General features: G+C 42.3%; 2 protein-coding genes across 2 annotated transcripts; both read right to left on the bottom strand.

Moving 5' to 3' along the window:
- Positions 1 to 1810: 1810 nt before the first annotated feature.
- LOC118400528 (tumor suppressor candidate 2-like) lies at positions 1811 to 7675 on the bottom strand. The gene is made up of 4 exons (XM_052473830.1): positions 7519 to 7675; positions 5106 to 5393; positions 4049 to 4169; positions 1811 to 3680 (listed from the first exon to the last, which is right to left on the bottom strand). The coding sequence occupies exons 2-4, from the start codon at positions 5258 to 5260 to the stop codon at positions 3615 to 3617; spliced, it is 342 nt and encodes a 113-aa protein (XP_052329790.1). The 5' UTR covers positions 5261 to 5393; positions 7519 to 7675; the 3' UTR covers positions 1811 to 3614.
- Positions 7676 to 7832: 157 nt separating this feature from the next.
- On the bottom strand, positions 7833 to 19462 carry LOC118399702 (ras association domain-containing protein 1-like). Its single transcript, XM_052474572.1, has 5 exons — positions 19323 to 19462; positions 17396 to 18014; positions 17031 to 17179; positions 9439 to 9727; positions 7833 to 9164 (listed from the first exon to the last, which is right to left on the bottom strand). The coding sequence occupies exons 2-5, from the start codon at positions 17766 to 17768 to the stop codon at positions 9070 to 9072; spliced, it is 906 nt and encodes a 301-aa protein (XP_052330532.1). The 5' UTR covers positions 17769 to 18014; positions 19323 to 19462; the 3' UTR covers positions 7833 to 9069.
- Between the last annotated feature and the right edge of the window lie 5284 nt (positions 19463 to 24746).

Genomic DNA, 24746 nt, shown 5'->3' with positions numbered 1-24746 from the left:
CTTGCATGAGACTGCCGACTGACTGATCTACAAATAACCTTGCATCATAAATAATTACTCAATATTATTTGTAGATCATTCAGTCACAATTGACTGAAAATGCATCACATTGGCTGCAATGTCAAACATGCACAATCACTTTCCTAACAGTGTCAAATGTTTTTTTATAATATGGCTTGACACTGCAGGAGTCATCTGTGCCCAGAACTCAAGCACAGTCATGTACAGAGCCTTCTATTTACAATAGACATTTACATTAGAAGGCTCCCGTCATGTCTAGCTAGATTTTACCACTATGTATACCTCTTCCATGGAGCTCAGAGTTAACTGAGGATACAGAGTTAACTCAGGTGCTTCTACACCTGCATTGCTTGCTGTTTGGGGTTTTAGACTGGGTTTCTGTACAGCACTTTGAGATATCAGCTGATGTACGTAGGGCTATATAAATACAATTTGATTTGATTTGATACAAGAAGCAATTTATCAGACAAAAGCCCATAAAACAGACAGACATGATGGGCCCATATGGTGTAGATTATAAGATTAGAAACTCCCACCCCTTACCCAATTAAAACCTATCTTGCTGTCTGCAAGGATCTCAGAGTCTGTCCTCAGAAGGAAATTAGAGACTACAGGGGACCCGTGTGTAGGTGAGTAGCCAATGGGGGCTCGGAAATTAAATGAACGTCCCCCTGAGAGGCAGGCGAGAGAGGTGCGTGTCTGTGGACATGTGATTCAACAGATTGTGCCATTGTGAACATGAATGTGCTCTGGCCCAATGTTGATCTTTTCCACTTTAGGCAAAGGTCTGGAAGTATACACCCGTTAGATAGGGCAGGCTTCCACCACTTCAATATGACTGGCTGATAAAGTCATCTGAAAAGTACAACGTCTGAAAATTTCCCTTGGAGCAATGCTCTCATCAGTTGGTCAGTACAATGATGTTGTATTGGACAGAGGGAATCGCCTTTCTGTTGGGGTCGCTAGGGGAATATCTTGAGCCAATCACTAGTACAGGAGGCTAAAGGGCAAAGATCAAATTACAAATACTCCCCCTTGTGGCTGAATCAGGCACAACTATTGTTACCAAACAAATAACTAGCCTACTGATATTGTTGCACTCCACTCTCAGGCCTAGTTACATGGCCTGTAACGTGATTGAATGTGTGCGTTTATATACTGAACAAAAATAAATGCAACATGCAACAATTTCAAAGATTTTACTGAGTTACAGTTCATATAAGGAAATCAGTCCATTGAAATAAATTAATTAGGCCCTAATCTATGGATTTCACATGACTGTGCAAGGGTGCAGCCATGGGTGGGCTTTAGAGTGCATAGGCAGACCCACTTGGCAGCCAGGCCCATTCACTGGGGAGCCAGGCCCAGTCAATGAGAATTTGTTTTCCCCCACAAAAGGGCTTTACGACAGACAGAAATACTCCTCAGCACACCCACACCCCACCTCAGATGATCCCGCAGGTGAAGAAGCCGGATGTGGAGGTCCTGGGCTGAAATGGTTGCACGTGGTCTGCTGTTTGGAAGTACTGCCAAATTCTCTATTACGACAGTGGAGGCAGCTCATGGTAGAGAAATTAACATTCAATTCATCATTGGCATTGTGTTGTGACAAACCTGCAAATTTGAAAGTGACCTTTTGCCCCTAGCACAAGGTGCACCTGTGTAATGATCATGCTGTTTAGTCAGCTTCTTTATATGCCACACCTGTCAGGTGGTTAGATTATCTTGGCAAAGGAGAAATGCTCACATTTGTGCACAGAACGAAAGAAAGAAGCTTTTTGTGCATATGGAACTTTTTGGGGATTTTTTATTTAAACTCATGAAACATGGGACCAACACTTTACATGTTGGGTTTATTTTTGTTCATTGTATGAGAAATCAGTGTTTGAGGACCGTGTTGGGTGCACATGTGCCCAGGGAGACAGCAACCTTGCCTTAGGTCCAGCTCTGACTTGACTCCTTTGGGTTGGCGAGCCCAAGCGGATTATTATGTTCAGATGGTGACGGAAACAAATGTATAAAAAACTACAAAACAGGTATACCTAAACTAGAGACAACATCAAAACGAAAGGCTTCATGGCCACCAAACCAACCCAGCAGCCTCATGGCTCTCAAGCTGGGACACTGACTATTGACCAACTGAATTGGCAGCACCTGATGTGCTTATCAACCAGGCTCAACACCTGGACAAGGTTGCTGCTGCCCCCTGGCGGGGGAATGGAGTGTGGAAGTGGTAGTGAGCTGTCTAAACTAAGTAACCTATTCCATAACACTATCCATGAACACAGATATGGGGAGAAGAGAACACAGAAATTCCACAGTTGAAAGAGGGAGACATCAGTTTCTGTAATGGTATGTAGAAGACAAAGGGACCACGACCCAACTGGATACATTTTGAGTTGTAATTAAAAATAATGCCATTATAACAGTTAAAATAAATTAACAGTGAAATGTATTGCGCTAAAGCAGTGAAGGAACAGAGGACTTTCCCAGGGGGACTAAAGTTCGTGCTTCTCTGTACATGTGTCTGAGTGCAAAAAAAACATTTTTTTTAAAGAAAAAAAAAAAAAAAAAAAAAAAAAGCAATTCAGTAGCATTGCTGAGCTAGGATCAGACCCCAGCCCGCCCCCCCGTCCCTTTAATGTCAATGTGATTCACTATGATGATCTCAAAGGTTAAAACTGATTCTAGATCAGCGCATACTCAAACATTTCATAAAGCCCTGGTCTTGACACCATGATCACCACAGCCAGTCAAACATTACAACACGTCACATTAAGATAAGCTTAGATCACATTGGCCACCAATTGTCTAGCTCCATCATGGGGAATGAGAAGCAGAGCCATCGTCACGCATGGTGGAAATTATATCAAGCCAATGGTGGTTTTTTGTTTTACTTGTATAAATAAAATGTGCATTAAATATTCCTATATCTCTGACCTCAGGATATGGCCCTAATAGCTGAAGCCCTATCATTACTCTGGAAGCTCTGAAGACTGAACAGGTATCGGAAAATCTCACCCCTTAATGCGTACAGATGGTAAATTAACTCTCTAGGGCAGGGTTTAAAGATATAGGATTGCCGGCCTATTTTGAGAGACTCTACTTAACAGCCCATGGTTCAACTCAAATTGTCCCATTACATTCTTCTTACAAAGTACAATGGATCCTCCTACCAGAGCACACTGCTGCTGTGAGACAGGCAGACAAGCTGTTGTCACACTTCATTCCATATCCACTAACACACATACTGTAAATATTTAACGTGAGCAATAATTATGTCTTCAGCCATCTTAACTGACGTGTTTCACAGATCATCAACGGTCTCCGTAAGTGGCCAGGTACTACTTTGTGTAACGTGACTGCACACAGGCCACACTTTACAGAGTCCACATGCAGGTGCTCAACACAATCATGTGTTTAGACAGCCTGTCTATCATCACAGGTCAGGGCTCCGGCCAAACATCATCACAGGGAGACCACGGTGGTTTAGAGGGCTTCAGGGTAAAGTATGGGTGGAGAGGGAAACAGGGGGACGGAGTTGACACATTGGCTAGTCTGAGTCTGGTCTCAAAACGTGGCTCCAGGCTTCATCAAACCTCACAGAGAACGACAGGGAAATCCACATGGATGCAGGGGTGCTCCAGCTTTATGGTTCCCTATATAAGAAAACAAAAACAAAAGAGAGAATGATGAACACAACTAAAACACATGATCATTCATTAGTTACCTAAACATTCAGATGTGAGATCAGGATATTGGATATCGCCATATCGGATATACTGGTGTGGGGGTGGGACAATTTTCATCATGCATACTAGGGGGGTGTCCAATAGAGTTTCTATTGGAGAAATTCAGATTGGAAGCAAACAGGAACTTCCCTGTTTCACCCTTTTGGTTGCTAGCAAACACACCCCTGAATGTTGTATTCCAAATGGGGGCCATTACCTGACAGAGGGGGCGTTACCTGACAGAGGGGGCCGTTACCTGACAGAGGGGGCCGTTACCTGACAGAGGGGGCCGTTACCTGAGGTATGAGGTTTTTCTGGATCTTCTTCAGTTTGGCCCTCTTGCGGCCGTTCTTCGTCACAACAGTCTCCTCATAGAACTCGTGGGCGAGGTCTCCATCCTCGTCAAAGTACAGGGAGCTGAAAGCAGATAAGACATAAGGGTTACTGCTGGGTGTGGTCTAGTCTGATTAATCAGGCTGTAATACACAATTAATTGGTATATACAGCCTTGGACTAACTCCTGCAAAATCGTGTAGCCAGAATGTTGAATATAATATCATTTAAACTTACTCTACCAATTGTGAGGTTTATCCGTAAGCTGCTCAATTTTTTTTTTACAAAATATCCACAGGAAGGTATTGCTTATCACAACTTTTTAGAGAGCCGGGTTGATTCGGTTCAGTACCAAGAAAAGCTTTTTTATATTCAATATTCTGTTCTCTCATCAATAGCTATTGAACCAAGCATTCCATGACAATGAACAGTTGTACAGTCTGAATTAGGGGAGGATGGAGAACAAAGACACCTTTTTTGTATGCCAATTTCAATTGGTCTCCATCCTCCCAATTCAGAATATATAAATGTTCCTTGTCATGGCATGCTTGGTTCAATAGCTATTGACAAGAGAAAACCAAATATCCAACATAAAACAAACTTTACTTTGGTGCTGAACCGAGCCATACACCTACTGGCTCTCTAAAAAGTTGAGTAAACAATACTTTCCTGTAGATATTTGGTCAAATTTCAAGCAGCTGAAGATCAAACCACACAGACAACCAGTAGAGTAAGTTTAAAATGTCATTTTATTCAACATTCTTTCTTGTAAGGAACATTTTAATTATTTTGCAAGCATTAGTTTGAGACTGTATATACCAATTAATTGTGTTACAGCGTGATTAATCAGACTAGGTGTTCTCCACAGATACACTACCTGTTTTAGAACACCTACTCATTCAAGGGTTTTTCTATTTTAAATCTATTTTAGAATAAGTCTAACGTAACAAAATGTGGAAAAAGTCAAGGGGTCTGAATACTTTCCGAATGCACTATAGGTACTTATGATGCTGTATTTACCTTTGTCTGGTAAACACGAAGGGCGTCGCCCTTTGGAAACTTCGGAGCCTCGCCAGCGACTGTTCGTCGACTCCCTCTTTGGTTGGATCACCATCAACACTGCCTGAACCAGCAAAAGGCCAATAACCCTTGGTTTTGGAGCCACTACCTCCCATCTTCAACTGTAGGACATTATTTTCTTGGCCAGACTGCACCCAGGAGATGTAGCTAGTTGGTGCTCGATGAAGGTGTTGACAGTTCGAGACAGGGACGTTGTTAATCAAGTAGAAGACAGTAGCTAGCTAGAATCTAAAGGAATTACAGAGAAAGGAAGTTACAAGAAGCTAGATATGGATGAATGGTGACAAACATTTCCCTGGCAGTTGCTGGTTTTGCTAGAGACCACATTACCTGCAGTCTTAGCTATGTTGACATCTTTTGCTAGCTAGCTAGCCATTTGTGACTATTTAGCATGAGTTCGTGGTCTTTCATCTAGTATTCTATACTCAAGCAATAAGGCCAGATGGGGTGTGGTATGTGGCCAATATACCATGACTAAGGGCTGTTCAAGATCACAACGCAACACGGAGTGCCTGGATACAGCCCTTAGCCGTGGTATATTGGCCATATACCACAGACCCCCAAGGTGCTTTATTGCTATTATAAACTGGTTGCCAATGAAATTAGAACAGTAAAAATAAATGTCATGCTTCTAATCCTGAATGCTAGTTGGTTAAAACCGCTTTCCAGCCGGTGTCTATTCCACAAATTACCACCGGCTAAATCTGACGTTAAAATGCCCATTTACTCATGCCCATTCCATGTGACTACGCAATCCACCGTCTCATCAACCCAGCCGGGCAATATATAAAGTTGATCTCCACTATAAAAAGCATCTAGACATTCTCACATTTATGGGCTCCTGAGTGGCGCAGCAGTTTAAGGTACTACATCTCAGTGCTAGAGGCATCACTACAGATCCTGGTTCGCTTCCAGGCTGTATCACAACCGGATGTGATTGGGAGTCCCAGCTTTCTCATTGTAATGGGAATGTCAAGAGTCGGGATGAGATACAGCATTTCTCAGCCAGTAGAAATCATGAAATCATGAATCAGATGGTATTGTTTTTACGGATATATACAAAGAAATGTCAATTGAAAAAAGCTACAACGAAACAAAGTACAGCTAGTTTACACTTTCCAGCTTCAGTTTGAAGTGATTGTGTTAGTTGTGTTGTTGGCTAGCTCCTATCAACAACAGTGACGTGAAGAGAGAGCGCATTTTCAATGCCATGCGAAATCACGTCTCATTTGCTCATTGTTATGGATGTGGCCAAATAAATGTCACTAGAAAGCTGCTGTTGTTGTTATTCTGGCTGCACTGTTTGGCGTGACTAAGTTAACCATAGTTGGCTAGCCAGCAAGCAAGAGATAAGAACGTTGCCAGCAAGTATGGTAATGGAACATTTAGAACGAAAGCCTGGGTCGCGTCCACAGATACAGAACAAAAAGACTGAACGACTGGGTCGCGTCTCTGGCAACCGAACTGATAGAACGAAAGACCAGCCAGCCAGCCAGCTTGGATAGCAACACAAATTGTCAGGACTATAGCTTGTGGAAGGATGAAAGAGTATGAATAAGTTAATCAAAATAACATGAACATGTCAATCATTATTTGAATATGTTGCTAACCCGTTGCATAAAATACTTTGTCTCGTGACTAACACTCCATGCCAATATACCCTCCAAACACCAGCTTCTCAGTCATTATGACTTAATTATAAACTTGGTGGTTCAGCTCTGAATGCTAATTGGCTGACAGCCATGGTATATCAGACCGTAGACCACGAGCATGACAACATTTATTTTTACTGTTCTAATTACGTTTGTAACCAATTTATAATAGCAATAAGGCACCTTGGGGGTATGTGGTATATGGCCAACATACCACGGCTCAGCGCTGTATCCAGGCATTCCGTGTTGCGTCGTGATTCAGAACAGCCGTAAGCCATATAAACACACACCCTCGTGCCTTATTGCTTAAATATACCACAGCCGATCAGCATTCAGGCCTCGAACCACCCAGTTACTTTTTTTAAACATAGCAAACGAGCATGGTAGAATTGAGGCTGGCGTTAGTTTCCCAAACCAATATAGCTTAGCTAGCTGTTTACACCAACGACGTCCTGTCATCATCCGTAGCTATCTAGCCGACAACTCACTTATAACTTTCCTGTTAAATAGCAGAATGTCATATCTGAAACAGGTTGAAGTATTGAGCTTGGCAGAACATTCCAGCGTGTCTGAGGCGGTGATATGCTAGTTGTAGCTAAGGCCCTTCAGAATATTAGATAGCTTGCTACAAAACGCCATACGTGCTGTCACGTTTCCATTTGATTGTTACATGCTTGAAAGCGCATTCACTATCGCCATACCCAGAGTAATTTCAGCGTGATGTCGATTGAAATCTAGTAAGTGGCAACTTCCTTTGACGACGAATGCCTTCAAAACACAAACAGCTCTCTCACGCTGAAAAAGCTAGGCACAGCTTTCAGCCTCTCCCTCACTTCCGTCAAATGGAGGGAATGTACCTGCGTCACTTCCAGTCTATTATTTGTATTACTTTCCTTGTTGGGAAGGAAAGGAGATGAGGAAAGAGAGCAGATAAGCAAAATAGTCTACTCTAAAGTGGGTGATGTAACGTTAAGTCAAAGTAACAACACTGATAAGTCATTGAATATTTATTTTGTTATCTTTTTATTATTGGAAATATGAACACTGCAAAATAGATTTCTTTCCTTAGATATGTAATTCCCATAATAAAACATGCATGACACTGGCTAATTAAAAGGTTATAGGATTTATCTGAGTAATTGACAAATGGCTTCCCAGAAAGCTGGGCCATGTGCAGTAGGAAGAAAATGTTTTTTTAAACAGGGAGAGACCTAAACTGTCCCTGTAAGAACACAGAATTTTGTTTTTGATTGAAATACATTTTTGCTACAGTATGCACTACTGAACACAGCCCTGGTCTAAAACGGTTGTCAAGTTTCATCACACCTCCCTAAACTAAGATAGAAATCTAGAGAAAGCCCACATTAGATTGGCATGTCAGACGCATTCAATGATCCCTTAATTAACAAGGGGAATTATTGGAGTAACAACAGCTCAATACAATTAAATCTTCAGTTATTGCAACCTCCCCCAACATCTGAGCAGCAGAATACATTTTCCCAGTGGAAAAACTCCAGTTCTCCAGTTAAGCCGTGTCCATACCAGGACATCTCCTGGGTGTCCAGTCAATGACGTTATCGTCGGTCCTCACTCCTCAGACAACTTCTTCCAGTCATTCACAGTAGTGCCCAATCTAGGCCTCACAACACCCATAGTAGTAGCCCACATGTTTGCTCTAAATATCTCTACCTTCTCTCCTAGCTTACACTACTATGTCAGGCGACTGCCGACTAACTCATCTACAAATAACGACTCATTATTATTTGTAGATCAGTCCGTCAGTCACAATTTACCCATGATACATTACAATGTTGATCCTCTCGAACACGGCCAAAGTCTGTCTCAAGGACATGTTCATGATTGATCTCTGACTTCCTGACTCTCCCCCCATCTAACCCCATTTGGCCGTAGTTGCCATCAACAGCTGCAGAGGTTGTTGTGCTGTGCTCTATCTGCTACATCAAGGACAGCTCTAAAGACCTTTGAACATATGGCATATTGTGTACCATGCTCCTGGTGGCTGCTGGTCAAGTGTGCATGCCTCTCCACCATGATGCCATTACATCACATCAGCCTGGGGTGGTGATGTTGGCCATTGTCTCCTTCACCCTGTCCCTGCCCAGAGCGTAGCAGAGTAATTACTCTGTCAACACTTTACAATACACTTAATTTTCAGTATTGCGCATATGAGAGCCCTCTGTGTATTTTTTGGACGTAGAAATATATTTTATTTCTATGGTTTTGAAGAGGACTCACATTGACCTCCCCAGACTGAGGACTATCTCACTAGGTCCGGCACACAGACGCAGGGGGAACGGCCACTCGTCAGACAGCTCACGGAGGTATACTAGAAAAGTAAAACAAAGAGAGATACATAACCATAATATGACCTTTGAACAATCTCTATTCCTTTGATACTTTTTGAGTTTAATGTTTACTGTTCATTTTTGATTGTTTATTTACATTTTGGCAATGTAAACATGTTTCCCATGCAAATAAATAAATAAGAGAACGAGAGAGAGAGGACATGTTCATACATTGTGTTTGGTATCATATTAAGTGAAATTATTTGAGCACGTTCATGACAGTGCATTTAGGTTATATTGCCTATGGACACTCACTCTGGTTTTGACGTTCACTTCGCTCAAACAGGGCGAACTTGGCCGGGTTGTCCACCACAGTGAACTTGTTGAGCAGGGCCTCTATGACCTCTCGTACCTGTGTCCGGGAGCCTATGTGCAGGTGTTTGGCTGTATCTTTGGGGAGGTAGAAAGAGGTCCGGCACTTCATTCCCCCATCCAGCTGCCCCGATTCCTGTGGTGAAGATGCCTTCCAAGGGGGTGGGAGTGACACGGGACGAGTCAGCTTAAAAAGGACCCCGATGAAGCCAGTGTATGATCCGTCTCGCTTCTGAAAAAAGGATACAGGAACATAAGCCCTTAGATGGATTGTCAATGGGCATGTCAATACAGTGTGAACATAACGTGCCTGAGGAACTCATACACTGAACAAAAATATGAATGCAACATTTAAAGTGTTGTCCCTATGTTTCATGAGCTGAAATAAAAGATCCCAGAAATGTCCCGTACACACAAAAAGCTTATTTCTCTCAAATGTTGTACGCAAATGTGTTTACATCCCTCTTAGTGAGTATTTCTCATTTTCCAATATAATCCCTCCACATGACAGGTGTGGCATATCAAGAAGCTGATTAAACAGCATGATCATTACACAAGTGTACCTTTTCCTGGGGACAATAAATGACCACTCGAGCGGTTTTGTCACACAACACAATGCCCCAGATTGGCATGCTTACTGCAGGAATGTGCAATTGGCATGCTTACTGCAGGAATGTGCACCACAGCAGTTTCAGCACAAACTGTCATACAATCAATTACAGTCAATTAGGATTTGGTAGCATTGCCTTTAAATTGTTTAACTTTGGTCAAATGTTTCGGGTAGCGTTCCACAAGCTTCCCATAATAAGTTGGGTGAATTTTGGCCCATTCCTCCTGACAGAGCTGGTGTAACTGAGTCAGGTTTGTACTTCCTGACTGATGTCTTGAGATGTTGCTTCAATATATCCACATAATTTTCCTACCGCAGTCCCTCCTATAACAAAGCACCCTCACAACATGATGCTGCCACTCCAGTGCTTCACGGTTGGGATGGTGTTCTTTGGCTTGCAAGCATCCCCCTTTTCCCTCCAAACATAACAATGGTCATTATGGTCAAACAATTCTATTTTTGTTTCATCAGGCAAGAGGACATTTCTCCAAAAAGTACAATCTTTGTCCTCATGTGCAGTTGCAAACCATAGTCTGGATTTTTTCTGGTGGTTTTTAAGCAGTGCCTTCTTCCTTGCTCAGCGGCCTTTCAGGTTATGTCGATATAGGACTCGTTTTACTGTGGATATAGATACATTTGTACCTGTTTCCTCCAGCATCTTCGCTATGGTTCTGGGATTGATTTGCACTTTTCGCACCAAAGTACATTCATCTGTAGGAAACAGAATGAGTGTCCTTCATGAGCGGTATGACGGCTGCGTTGTCCCGTGGTGTTTATACTTGCGTACTATTGTTTGTACAGATGAACGTGGTACCTTCAGGCATTTGGAAATTGCTCCCAAGGATGAACCAAACTTGTGGAGGTCTACAATTTTTTTTCTGAGGTTGAAATGCATCCACAGGTAGACCTCCAATTGACTCAAATTATGTCAATTATCCTATCAGAAGCTTCTAAAGCCATGACCAAATTTTGGGGAATTTTTCAAGCTGTTTAAAAGCACTTAATGTATGTAAACTTCTGACGCACTGGAATTGTGATACAGTGAATTATAAGTGAAATAATCTGTCTGTGTCACGACTTTGGCTGAGGTCGTCTCCTCTCCTTGTTCGGGCAGCGTTCCGTGGTCGAAGTTACCTGCTTTCTAGTCATCACCGATCCATGTTTCCTTTTTCCTTTTGTTTTGTCTTGATTATGCACGCCTGATTTCTATTCCCTTATTATGTTCCTTATTTAACCTCTGGTCTACGTTTTGTGTTACCGTGTGTGTTGAGGGTTCTCTCTATACGTGATGTTTCCTTGTTGGAGATATTCTGGGTTTTTTTGTATTAATATTTTGAGTAAAGACTTTTGTGGTTTTCCTCAAACCTGTGTCCTGCGCCTGACTCAGACAACGAACCCAGCACATTGTTAGCCTGTAAACAATTGTTGTAAAAATTACTTGTGTCATGCACAAAGGAGATGTCCTAACCGACTTGCCAAAACTATAGCTTGTTAACAAGAAATTAGTTGAAAAACAAGTTTTAACGACTCCAACCTAAGTGTATGTAAACTTCCAACATCAACTGTATATGTTCATTAAAAGTAGTTAAACCTACCCCACAGTTTGTCATTATACAAGAAGCAAACATAACATGGTGTCAGATTGGTAGTCGCTATGATGAGACAGAGAAAAGAAAGGAGTAACTGCTAATTTCTGTGACGAAAATTGAACTTTCTACCACAAGTCAAGTGACGTGAGTAGTTAAAGATGCAAGCTTGCAAGAGCGATGGCAACGAGCGGCAGCAGCGAGAGCGAGGCTGCATTGGAATCTGTTGACAAGCAAGTTGATGAGCAACATACCAAAGTAAGAGAAATTGACACTGTACCTGTTTCCCGTCATAGATAGACTTAGTCCTCCTACTCCTATGCAGTAGGAGGTGGTGAGAGAGCATGGCGCCGACAGAGATGGTTCGAGCTTCGAGTTCTTAGGAAACTATGCATTCTTTTTTAAATGTATTATTTCTTACATTGTTACCCCAAGAAATCTTATTACATACAGCCGGGAAGAACTATTGGATATAAGAGCAACATCAACTTACCAACATTACAATCAAGAATACGACTTTCCCAAAGCGGATGATGAAAATTACAGGCCTCCCTCATCTTTTTAAGTGGGAGAACTTGCACAATTGGTGGCTGACTAAATACTTTTTTTGCCCCACTGTATGTAGCAGGCAAAACCTCGAGGACAAACCATTCAGATTCATTTTTTGAAGTCACTCTCTTTTCAATGGGTTTTCATTGGGAATCCAGATTTCTAAGGGACCTTCTTGCAGTTCCTACCACTTCCACTGGATGTCACCAGTCTTTCGAAATGGGTTGAGGTTTTTCCTTTGTGTAATGAAGAAGTAGCCATGTTCAAAACAAGGGTTACTTCAAGTGTACTGTTACATAGAGGCACGTGACCAGAAAGGTAGCGTCAGTTTGTTTTCTTCCTGTATTGAACACAGATCATCCCGTCTTCAATTGTATAAATTATTTACTTTCTGGAGGTGCTATCCTCAGATAATAGCATTGTTTGCTTTCGCCAAAAAGCCTTTTTGAAATCTGACATGTTGGCTGGATTCACAACAAGTTGAGCTTTAATTTGGTATCTTACATGTGTAATTTCATGAAAGTTTGATTTTTATAGTAATTTATTTGAATTTGGCGCTCTGCATTATCACTGGCTTTTGGCCAGGTGGGACGCTAGTGTCCCACATATCCCAGAGAGGTTTTAATTGACCCCCCATAAACGTAACGGACATGTACCAGGAGCTGTGCCAGGCCCACCACGTCTGTTGACTCATCCAGCTGTAACGCATAAAATACACTGGCTTGTATGTGAAACAGTAATTGTTTCAAAACATCTGCCATGTCACTGATGCGTCGTGAAACAGTGTTGTTTGATGAAAATATTGTCAGTATAGTTTTTTGGGCCTTTTCCCCCAGCATTGTCCCAGCCATATCCGCAGCAGCAGGAAGAATTCCACAATAGTATGGGGCTTGCCTGTCCTAGCCACTCGGTAGCTCACCATTAATGGCATCTGTTGCTCTTATACATGTCTTACTACACGAAAGTTGTCTTAATTTTTGTTTTAAAAAATCCTGTGGCTTGTTTTTAAAATTGCCATGTTTTGTTTCTAAATATTTGCGCAAGAGTGAAGGTTTAATCGAGATGTGAGATACTTTTGCACATATAACACATTGTGGCTGATGAAAGGCACTACTCCCAAAATAAGTGAACCCCAAATCAATGTAGTTCTCATCATATTTGCGCGTCTTCGATGGTCCAACATCCCTGTCTGTTGTTTGGTGCTTTAGCGAGTAAAGTGTCAGTAGCTCTTCGGCTGCATCAGATTCACAACTGTCAGTGTCTGTGCTAGCTGGGCTAACAACAAATGTAGAATTATAATGCTAGCATTGGATGTGCTCCTGGAAGCAGAACAACTTGTGTTGTCAATAGGTGCAGCTGTAGTACTGCTGGTAGTAACACTATTACTAGTAGAGCTGGTATGTGTCTCTATGGACACCGGGCCCAGGTGTTTCCCATGTAGCTGACGACCCTCCCAACCCGCCCACCGACATCCTAATAAGGAAACAAGAACAAAGAGAGAATACGGCAGACGCAGTGGGGGGGTCGTCACACTAGTAAAACTGACTATCCTACCGATCCTCTACTTCGGCGATGTCATCTTCAAAATAGCTTCCAACACTCTACTCAGCAAACTGGATGCAGTCTATCACAGCGCCATCCGTTTTGTTACCAAATCACCTTATACCACCCACCACTGCGACCTGTATGCTCTCGTTGGCTGGCCCTCGCTACATATTCGTCGCCAGACCCACTGGCTCCAGGTCATCTGTAAGTCTATGCTAGGTAAAGCTCCGCCTTATCTCAGTTCACCGGTCACGATAACAACACCCACCCGTAGCACACGTTCCAGCAGGTATATCTCACTGATCATCCCCAAAGCCAACACCTCATTTGGCTGCCTTTCCTTCCAGTTCTCTGCTGCCAGTGAATGAAAGAATTGCAAAAATCGCTGAAGTTGGAGACTTTTATTTATATCTGAGCAGCTAACCGATCACTGTAGCTGTACATAGTCCATCTTTAAATAGCCCATCCAATCTACCTACCTCATCCCCATACTGTTTTATTTTATTTACTTTTCTGCTCTTTTGCACACCAGTATCTCTACTTGCATATCATCATCTGCTCATTTATCACTCCAGTGTTAATCTGCTAAATTGTAATTATTTGCTCCTATGGCCTATTTATTACCTACCTCCTCATGCCGTTTGCACACACTGTATATAGACTTTCTTTTCTCTACTGTGTCATTGACTTGTTTGTTATTGGCTTGTTTATTGTTTACTCCATGTGCTACTCTGTTGTTGTCTGTGTCACACTGCTTTGATTTATAATGGCCAGGTCGCAGTTGCAAATGAGAACTTGTTCTCAACTAGCCTACCTGGATAAATAAAGGTGAAATAATATTTATTTTTTTAAGCATCGAGACATTAATCTCACATTTCTTTTAGACTAACATGTAGTTTTCAACAGCGAAGGTTTGTATAAACCTTGTTGTCTGTTTCTCTGACATTTGCAACATTGTTTCAATATTCAAATTACATCTCCAGCATTCCCATAGTAATGAACGTGGCGGGAGTCCGGATGAGAGAGCATGCAGCGTTTCTCAGCCAGTCGAAATCATGAATCAGCTGGCATCATTTTTTAATGGATATTTACAAAGAAATGTTCATTGAAAAAAGGTGTGCAGCTAGTTTGCAATATTTCCACCTTCAGTTGGAAGTGATTGTGTTGGCTATCTCCTCTGAACAACAGTGACGAAGAGAGAGCATATTTTCTATGCCAGGTGAAATCGCGCCTCATTAGCTCATTGTTATGGATGTATCCAAATAAATGTCACTAGAAAACTGCTTAAACAAATGCAGCTACTCTTGTTATTCTGGCTGCACTGTTTGGTGTGACTAAGTTAGCCATAGTTGGCTTGCTAGCAAGCAAGAGATAAAAACGTTACCAGCCAGTATGGTAATGGAACATGTAGAACAAACATCTGGGTTGCGTCCACAGATACAGAACAAAAAGGCTGAACGACTGAGTCGAGTCTCTGGGAACCGAACCAATAGAACAAATGACTAGCCGGTTTGGGTAGCAAACTTAGATTTGTGTCGGGACTATATATTTTGCAAACATGAAATACTATGAATAAATTCATAAAAATAAAGTTCATGAAAACATGTTAATCATTATTTGAATATGTTGGTAAGCCGTTGAATAAAAGTGATAATGCCTTGAAGCCAATGTTTGGAGGATATGTTGGCACGGTTTGCCAGCCCTCGTCTTTGTCTCGGGTCTAACAACACCTGTGCCAATATATCCTCCAAACACCAGCTTCTCGGGCAATATTACTTAAATAAAAAACACATAAAGGCTTCATAATTCCTAAAGGTCATGTTAACTGACTGATATAATCTCATAACAAAACATAGGATCTCCTAATTTCTGTGTTTATTCCAAATCCCTATTCATTCCCCCAAAACAATTCCCATAGGGATGGCTGAACGAACCAGAGGTAACTCATTTCCGGGTTTTAGGATTACAAGCTATTTTTTAAATATTTTTTTAAATTAAAAATGTAACCTATATTTAACTAGGCAAGTCAGTTAAGAACAAATTATTATTTACAATGACGGCCTACCAAAAGTCAAAAGGTCTCCTGCGGGGACGGGGGTCTGGGATTAAAATAAATAAATGCAATATAAATATAGGACAAAACACACATCACAACAAGAGAGACAACACTACATAAAGAGAGACCTAAGACAACAAAATAGCAAAGCTGGTGAGCTATATTCCAAATGGATCACTAGACTATACACCCTTGTGGAGATCTGAGAAGACTTTATTTCTATAAGAAACATTGTGAAACTTCCCCCTAGCCTATCAGAGGGCAAGGGGGAGCTATTACAATTTTTACATTTACATTTGAGTCATTTAGCAGACACTCTTATCCAGAGAGACTTAAAGTTAGTGCATTCATCTTAAGAAAGCTTAAGATACCACATGTGACATCTTCTCTGGTCTCCACAAGTGCATAGGGTCTAGGGGCCCACTTGGGATTGGCCATATATTTTTGATGGCCGTTGCAGTTTCATTCTTCACTTAAAATACACAACACAGAAAAACATGCAGTCCAAAGGTTATTTTAGAAGACAAGAATGTTCCCATGCTCCTGCTACCCCCTATGCTCTAAAAACACCAGGTTTCCTGCTGATAGGGTCGTGCTCTGGGACAAGCTTTCACCTGATTGGATGAGAAAACAAATCCAAAAAGCAGGCTGTTTGTCTCATGGAGTAGTTCACATATTTGAGAAATAATCGACTTAATCTAAAGATTAGTCTGATTAGTTATCTTTATTAAGATGCAATAAGACAGCTCTGATTCCCAATCAATAAACATCCTATTGGGATGAGTACACAGTATATGGGAGAAATATTATTTTAAGGCTCTATCACACTATAGGAAAAAGAGATTGCTTCAGAAAACATGTGTAACGGATGTGACAAATATTAAGAATACCTTTTCTTTCCATGACATAGACTAATCAGGTGAATCAAGGTGAAAGCTATGATCCCTTACCGATGTAACTGGTTAAATAAACTTAAAATCAGTGTAGATGAAGGGGGAGACCAGTTAAAGAAGTATTTTTAAGCCTTGAGACCATTGAGACATGGATTGCGTAGGTGTGCCATTCAGAGGGTGAATGGGCAAGACAAAAGATTTAAGTGCCTTTGAACAGGTATGGTAGTAGATGCCAGGCGCACAGATTTGTGTCAAGAACTGCAACACTGCTGGGTTTTTCACACTCAACCGTTTTCCATGTGTATCAAGAATGGTCCACCACCCGAAGGACATCCAGCCAACTTTGACACAACTGTGGGAAGAATTGGAGTCAACATGGGCCAGCATCGATGTGGAACACTTTTGACACCTTGCAGAGTCCATGTACCGATGAATTGAGGCTGGTCTGAGGGTAAGGGGGGTGGGGGGGGGGGTGCAAATGTTTGGTGTACTCAGTGTATATACCCACAAACCAACACACATACAGTGATCGCATGCACACACACACACACACACACACACACACACACACACACACACACACACACACACACACACACACACACACACACACACACACACACACACACACACACACACACACACAGGGTTGGATACTTACTAGCACAGCTTAGGCTCTGTTTGTAAAGGCCCCAGATTAATTCTCCACACAGGTCGCACCATGTGATCTGGGTGTAGCTGCAAGGCTGGAAGTCATGTCCCTTCCCACCCTGCCCTGTGAACAACGAGGGCCCCTCAACTCTCACACTGTCCCCCACCAGCTGGACCACCTGGCTGGACCTCTGGGAATCTCTCACCTGCCTGGGAGTCAGGGGTGCTGCTGGGGGCGGAGCGGCTGGTGGTTCCAGTGCCAGCTCAATGCGATCATTTAGGCTGAGATCTTTCAGCTCAATCAGCTCACACTTGGAGATCCCGTTGACCCAGGCAAACAGCCGGGCAATGGCCTGTGGGGACTCACTGCCCATGGTTAGCATGGACTACACCTACACCTGGTCCATGCAGCGAACTCAGTCTCGCTGTTATTAATCCGTCCACGGACCATCGCAGCATCCGTATTTTAAGCCTTGATCATGTCAGATGATGTCTATCTTGCAGAGAAAGTGTTGGCTGTGAAGCTATCTATCTTCGGCGTGATGAGCAGTGTGCCAGAACAGGTGTCAGCTGAACAACATCTGCTCTTGGAGTCCTCTTCAGGCTCTGTCACAGACCAGCCAGGCTTTCTAAATCAGAGGGAATTTTAAAAATAAATCTTTCTACAGGAGTTCTATAATCACAATCAGACTTCATCACATCCCAGTATTCTGACTGCTGTCTATACTTGGAACAGAAAGACAGAAGATGAACCAGCTGACTGCACTCATTCCTTTCACCATGCCATTCGCAGACTTCATTTTCATCCACCAAAACTAGAGAAAGATTTAAATTTTCTTTAACAGTTCAACAGCAATAAAAGTAGTTGGTAGAATACAGCTGGCTCTGGCTACATATGAAATATAGCCTACAAATGGAAAAAAATTAGATTAATATTTGTTAGCCAAAACCAGGATTCATAAGATTATATATAAAATGTGGGACAAGTTGACAAGTTTAATCTTGCACGAGAGCACAGCAGAGAGCATAGCTTTCACGTGACAGCGAATGAGGAAGATATTTCAGACATTCAATGGAAACTTTTGACATGACAGAAACATTACAACATGACAGGCCATCTGTATTCATGTGACTGTTGGGAAAGAGGCACTCAGCGGGGATCGACATGAGGAAAAAATGATGCATGACTATACAGACTGTAGACAAAAAGGCACTATTCTACTAGGGAATGCATACAATTGAGAGGTTGAATGACAATAGCCTATCTATTGCTAAGCATGTGCAGTATGCTCATTTAGGTTTTAACTCCTGGAATAGAATAAAGGATTTCCTTCACTCTGAATTGAAAGTGATATATCTTAGCTAAAAGAGCAGCCCTGACAAAGGTCGACCCCTTAGACCCCCTAGCTGTGACCAAGTCAAGTGCAACTATAATATTTTTGATATTAGGAATGCAGTTGTTGGAGTTGGAACGATTGTGTCCCCTATAGCGTAATGTATTGACAAGAATAAGAACATGCGCTGTACGGTCACACCTCGCCAACTGGGTCACCACTACGTGTAGCTCAGCAACAACTATCCACATTGGTTACAAATTAGTTCCACAGACTCGACCATGTTTAACAGTTTTTTAAAAATCTATAGGATAAAAAGGAAAGCCTATAGTGTATATTGTTGTTAAATTGTAATTTACCATTGGAGATGTCATCACATCGTTTCTTTAAACGCAATTTCACACTAGGCTATAGATGTATATATATTCCAGAACATCACTATTCTCGATGACAATGTTAATAACGACCAGTTAACCACCCGTTTTAATCCGATGGCTCTCTGAAACCGGGTGAGCTACCCAGTTTCAGTGACACCGCGCGCGACCCACCATGATGCACCACAAACTTTACGTTCGTAAAATATGATTTTGGAAGTCTGCTCACCTCTCTTTGTGTTCACCTCCTCATCATTGGTTACGTATTAACCGTGGGCAAATGTTGACTGGGGTCCAAGGTTTAGGGCCATAGATTCGTTTTTTTCTCCCCCCAAAACTGTCAATCTCATCAATGTTTGCGCATGCACACTGTCGTCAAGAGATTACTGATGCCTAATCCGGTCCTGTTTCATGTCGTTCCCCACTCATCCGTTTACCCGGATAGCTTCTTCTCCAACAGAGCAGAATATTTCTACATTTACTACTTCCAAAGGCTACAAATTCCTGGATTTTTTCAATTTTTTAAAATTGTTCACATGAAACAAGTTGCAAGTACATGCCAATAGAAAGCTGTCCAGCGCTGAAGGTGCTGAAATCGATCAGCAGCAAGGTCTGAGAGAAAGTAAGACAGTCCATTTTATGAGATGTGATATTAAAATACTAGACTAGGTATGTAATTTTGAATATTAAAATATTAATCAGATATGATATTCCAAGACAGTGTGTAATTTCCAATTCACCAAATGCCCTATAGAGAAGTTGGCTGTCTGACTGATTAAATATTAACATGTTCAATGTTTTGGAAATCACCCGAAGAGAATCCTCGGGTTAGAAATATGGAGCCATGTTCTCCAAAACACACAGTGGAGATGTAAGCAGAGACGTTAGGCTATATTGTATGAATTTTAAAGGCAATATATAGAACAAGATGAATGTGTGATAAAGTGATAAACAGCAGGTGTGGGCTATGGGGAGGCAGACCCCCCCCATAGTGATCTGCATGGTTGGCATATACACTATCATGTTCCCTGCTGTTTATGGTTTGCGCCCAGCATGAATTTATGTTCATCCTTGATCTTCTTCCCTACTCAGAGAGGAAGTCCCATCTTTATCAGGGCCAAGGGAGGGACTCCAAGAGGCCCATAGTAGATAACAAACACTGGGCTGAGAGAGAGTCTGACACTCAGCCATGGGTCACAATAGTGGGAGGAATCCTCTACTTCTCTCCCATTGGAAAAAAAACACACTTTTAATTGTTTTTCAATTCTGATTTGCTATGGCTGCTGAAAACCGAAATTAATCCCCTCCTTTCAATTAATCAATCAGAGTAGGCTATTTTCTGCAGAGTAAACAAACATTAATTAACAGGATGCAAAACTGATTCACAAGAAATATGTTGGATTATTAATATTGACACCGTTGGAAATCCTGAACCGAAACCATTTCATGAATTACAAGAAAGTGTATTCCTACCTTTTGGTGTGTTGTGTTGTAGAAACAGTTTTTTTCTCATTCTTGAAAAAGCAAATAGAAGGCAAGAGGAAAAGGTAATGATGGCAATCAGCTTGTTTCCTTCCTGTCCATTTGTACACAGTTGAAATATAAACTAAGATACAAGTAGTGTATAATCAAACAGACTGACAGAGAGAAAGTAGGAGAGAGGAAGAGAGAGGAAGAGAGAGAGAGAGAAAGACAGAGTGACAGAGAGAAAGAGAGATGGAGAGCGAGACAGAGAGATAGACAGAGAGAGAGAGAGAGAGAGAGAGAGAGAGAGAGAGAGAGAGAGAGAGACCGCACCAGCTCCCCTTGGACTCATGCGGTGGAGGAGATCTTCGTGGTCTGTACTCAGCCTTGTCTCAGGGTAGTAAATTGGTGGTCTGTTGATATCCCTCTAGTGGTGTGGGGAATGTGCTTTGGCAAAGTGAGTGGCGTTATATCCTGCCTGGTTGGCCTTAGTCTATGTGCCGGTTGGCTAGGGTCAGTCTGTTATATCTGGTGTAATTCTCCTGTCTTATCTGGTGTCCTGTGTGAATTTAAGTATGCTCCCTCTAATTCTCTCTCTCTCTCCCTCTCGGAAGACCTGAGCCCTAGGATCATGCCTCAGGACTACCTGGCCTGATGACTCCTGGCTGTCCGCAGTCCACCCGGTCGTGCTGCTGCTCTAGTTTCAACTGTTCTGCCTGCGGCTAGGGAACCCTGACCTGTTCACCGGACGTGCTACCTTGTCCCGGACCTGCTGTTTTCGACTTTCTCTCTCTCTACCGCACCTGCTGTCTCGACCTCTGAATGCTCGGCTATGAAAAGCCAGCTGATATTTACTCTGTGAGGTACTGACCTTTTGCACCCTCTACAACCACTGTGATTATTATTTGACCCTGCTGGTCATCGATGAACGTTGGAACATCTTGAAAAACAATCTGGCCATAAATGGCCATGTACCCGTATTATCTCCCGGCACAGCCAGAAGAGGACTGGCCACACCTCAGAGCCTGGTTCCTCTCTAGGTTTCTTCCTTTTTCCTATCCACTGTGCTTCTACATCGGCAATGCTTGCTGTTTGGGGTTTTAGGCTAGGTTTCAGTATAGCACTTTGTGAAATCTGCTGACATAAAAAGGGCTTTATAAATACATTTGATTGAAATTTGATTGATTGATTGAGCGAGAGAGCACATGGTGTGAGCACATGTAAGTAGACAGACAGTTGGTTGTAGTGTGTCTTCATGTTCAAATCAATTCAAATTTCATTAGTCACATGCGTGGAATACAACAGGTGTAGGTAGACCTTACAGTGAAATACTTACTTACGAGCCCTGACCAACAATGCAGTTTAAAAAAAATATGGATCAGAATAAGAAAGAAAAATAACAAGTAATTAAAGAGCAGCAGTAAAATAACAATAGTGAGACTATATACAGGGGGGTACCGGTACAGGGTCAATGTGCGGGGGCACCGTTTAGTTGAGGTAATATGTACATGTAGGTAGAGCATTTAAGTGACTATGTATAGATGATAACAACAGAGAGTAGCAGCGTGGTGTAAAAGGGGGGAGAAATGAAAATAGTCTGGGTAGCCAATTGATTAGGTATCCAGGAGTCTTATGGCTTGGGGATAGAAGTTGTTTAGAAGCCTCTTGGACCTAGACTTGGCGCTCTTTTCAGTTGGCGCTATTCCTGTGGGGGAATAGCTTTTGTCGTGCCCTCTTCACCACTGTCTTGGTGTGTTTGGACCATGATTGTTTGTTGTTGATGTGGACACCAAGGAACGTGAAGCTCTCAACCTGGTCCACTGCAGCCCCGTCAATGAGATTCGGAGCGTGCTCGGTCCTCTTTTTCCTGTAGTCCACAATCGTCTCCTTTGTTCTGGCACTACACACTACCCTCTGTAGTGCCTTGCGGTCGGAGGCCGAGCAGTTGCCATACCAGGCAGTGATGCAACCAGTCAGGATGCTTTCAATGGTGCCGCTGTAGAACATTTTGAATATGTCACGCCCTGACCTTAGAGGGCCTTTTTATTTCTCTCTTTGGTTAGGTCAGGGTGTGATTTGGGTGGGAATTATAGTTTTCTATTTCTTTCTTGGCCGGGTATAGTTCCCAATCAGAGGCAGCTGTCTATCATTGTCTCTGATTGGGAATCATACTTAGGCAGCCTTTTTCCCACCTGTGTTTGTTGGTAATTATTTATTTTCTATGAGTGTTTGTGTGTGCCACGGTTGCGTCACGTTCTGATTTACCTGTTTTTTTTTGTGAAAGGTTTCACTTTGATTTAAGATGTGGAATTAGATGCACCCTGCGCCTTGGCTCATTTATGATAGGGAGTTTGAAGACAGCGAACGTGACAGAGGAACTGAGTACCCATGCCAAATCATAGTCCACAATCATCTTCTTTGTCTTGAACACGTTGAGGGAGAGGTTGTTGTCCTGGGACCACATGGTCAGGTCTCTGACCTCCTCCCTATAGGCGGTCTCGTCATTGTTGGTGATCAGGCCTACCACTGTTGTGTCATCGGAAAACTTAATGATGGTGTTGCAGTCATGAGTGAACAGGCAGTGCAGGAGGGGACTGATCACACACCCCTGAGGGGCCCCTGTGTTGAAAATCATCGTGGCGGATGTGTTGTTACCTACCCTTACCACCTGGGGGTAGCCCGTCAGGAAGCCCAGGATACAATTTACAGAAGGAGATGTTTAGTCCCAGGGTCCTTAGCTTATTCATGAGCTTCGAGGGCACTATGGTGTTGAACGCTGAGCTGTAGTCAATGAATAGCATTCTCACGTAGGCGTTCCTTTAGTCCAGGTGGGAAAGGGTAGTGTGGAGTGCAATAGAGATTGCATCATCTGTGGATCTGTTGGAGTGGTATGCACATTTGAGTGGGTCTAGGGTTTCTGGGATAATGGTGTTGTGAGCCATGACCAGCCTTTCAAAGCACTTCATGGCTACAGATGTGAGTGCTATGGGTCGGTAATTATTTATGCAGGTTACCTTAGTGTTCTTGGGCACAGGGACTATGGTGGTCTGCTTGAAACATGTTGGTATTATAGACTTAAACAGGGAGAGGTTGAAAATGTCAGTGAAGTCACTTACCAGTTGGTCAGCGCATGCTCGGAGTACACATCCTGGTAAACCGTCTGGCCCTGCAGCCTTGTGAATGTTGACCTGTTTAAAGTTCTTACATCAGCTGCGAAGAGCGTGATCACACAGTCTTGCGGAACAGCTGGTGCTCTCATGCATGTTTCAGTGTTATTTCCCTCGAAGCAAGCATAAAAGTAGTTTAGCTCATCTGGTAGGCTCGTGTCACTGGGCAGCTTTAGGCTGTGCTTCACTTTGTAGTCTGTGATGGTTTGCAAGCCCTGCCACATGACGAGCGTCAGAGCCGATGTAGTACGATTTGATCTTAGTCCTGTATTGATCTTAGTCCTGTATTGATGGTTCATCGGACAACATCATGTGACAGATCACGTGACACTTAGATTGCACACAGGTGGACTTTATTTAACTAATTATGTGACTTCTGAAGGTAATTGGTTGCACCAGAACTTATTTAGGGGCTTCATAGCAATGATGATTTTTTTTAAACATGTTATTTTTTTTTCATTTCACTTCACCAATTTGGACTATTTTGTGTACATCCATTACATGTAGTTGATCCCCCAAATATGTACTTTTTGATTTTATGTTACAGTGAAAATTGGTTGTCAGATTTTGCTGTAGACTACAATGCATTATGAAAATGTGTCTAAAGCATGTAATAAAACACTCCAAACCAACTCGTATTACATCACACTCTCAATCTGAATAATGATTTTGCACTCATGTTATTTTCACTGTGACGTAAATCAATGTTTGAATAATGCAGTTTACAACAACTAAAATGTGCAAATATGGATTCATAGAACAGTGGAAAACAAAAAACACACAAGAAAAGTGCAGAGACATTATCCAGAATGAGATTCTGTTGTAATATGAGGTAGTTTGGAGTGTTTTATAACTAGTCTCTCTGTGTTTCATAATTTTCCTTCAATTTGCAAGAGGTTGAATGTATCTCACCAGAGAAAGCATCCGAGCGAGCCAAACAGCGCCCCCCTCTTTCTGTATGTGTAGCCCATCTGATGTTGTCTGGTCAAAAAGAGTATGACACTATTGCCGCCCATAGCATT

The sequence above is a fragment of the Oncorhynchus keta genome, chromosome 21 (assembly GCF_023373465.1).
Source record: "Oncorhynchus keta strain PuntledgeMale-10-30-2019 chromosome 21, Oket_V2, whole genome shotgun sequence".
Taxonomy (NCBI): domain Eukaryota; kingdom Metazoa; phylum Chordata; class Actinopteri; order Salmoniformes; family Salmonidae; genus Oncorhynchus; species Oncorhynchus keta.
Note: the sequence above shows the minus strand (reverse complement) of the source record. Positions and strands in the feature narration are given on the sequence as shown.

Excerpts from the sequence above, each read along its gene's own strand:
- LOC118399702 (XM_052474572.1), bottom strand. The coding sequence starts at position 17,768 with ATGCTAACCATGGGCAGTGAGTCCCCACAGGCCATTGCCCGGCTGTTT. Across the intron at positions 17,180-17,395 it reads ACAGAGCCTAAGCTGTGCTA|ACCAGCCTCAATTCATCGGT; the intron begins GTAAGTATCCAA and ends CCTTACCCTCAG. Across the intron at positions 9,728-17,030 it reads GACCATTCTTGATACACATG|AAGCGAGACGGATCATACAC; the intron begins GAAAACGGTTGA and ends TCCTTTTTTCAG.
- LOC118400528 (XM_052473830.1), bottom strand. The coding sequence starts at position 5,260 with ATGGGAGGTAGTGGCTCCAAAACCAAGGGTTATTGGCCTTTTGCTGGT. Across the intron at positions 4,170-5,105 it reads TTCGTGTTTACCAGACAAAG|CTCCCTGTACTTTGACGAGG; the intron begins GTAAATACAGCA and ends ATCTGCTTTCAG. Across the intron at positions 3,681-4,048 it reads AGAAAAACCTCATACCTCAG|GGAACCATAAAGCTGGAGCA; the intron begins GTAACGGCCCCC and ends TTTCTTATATAG.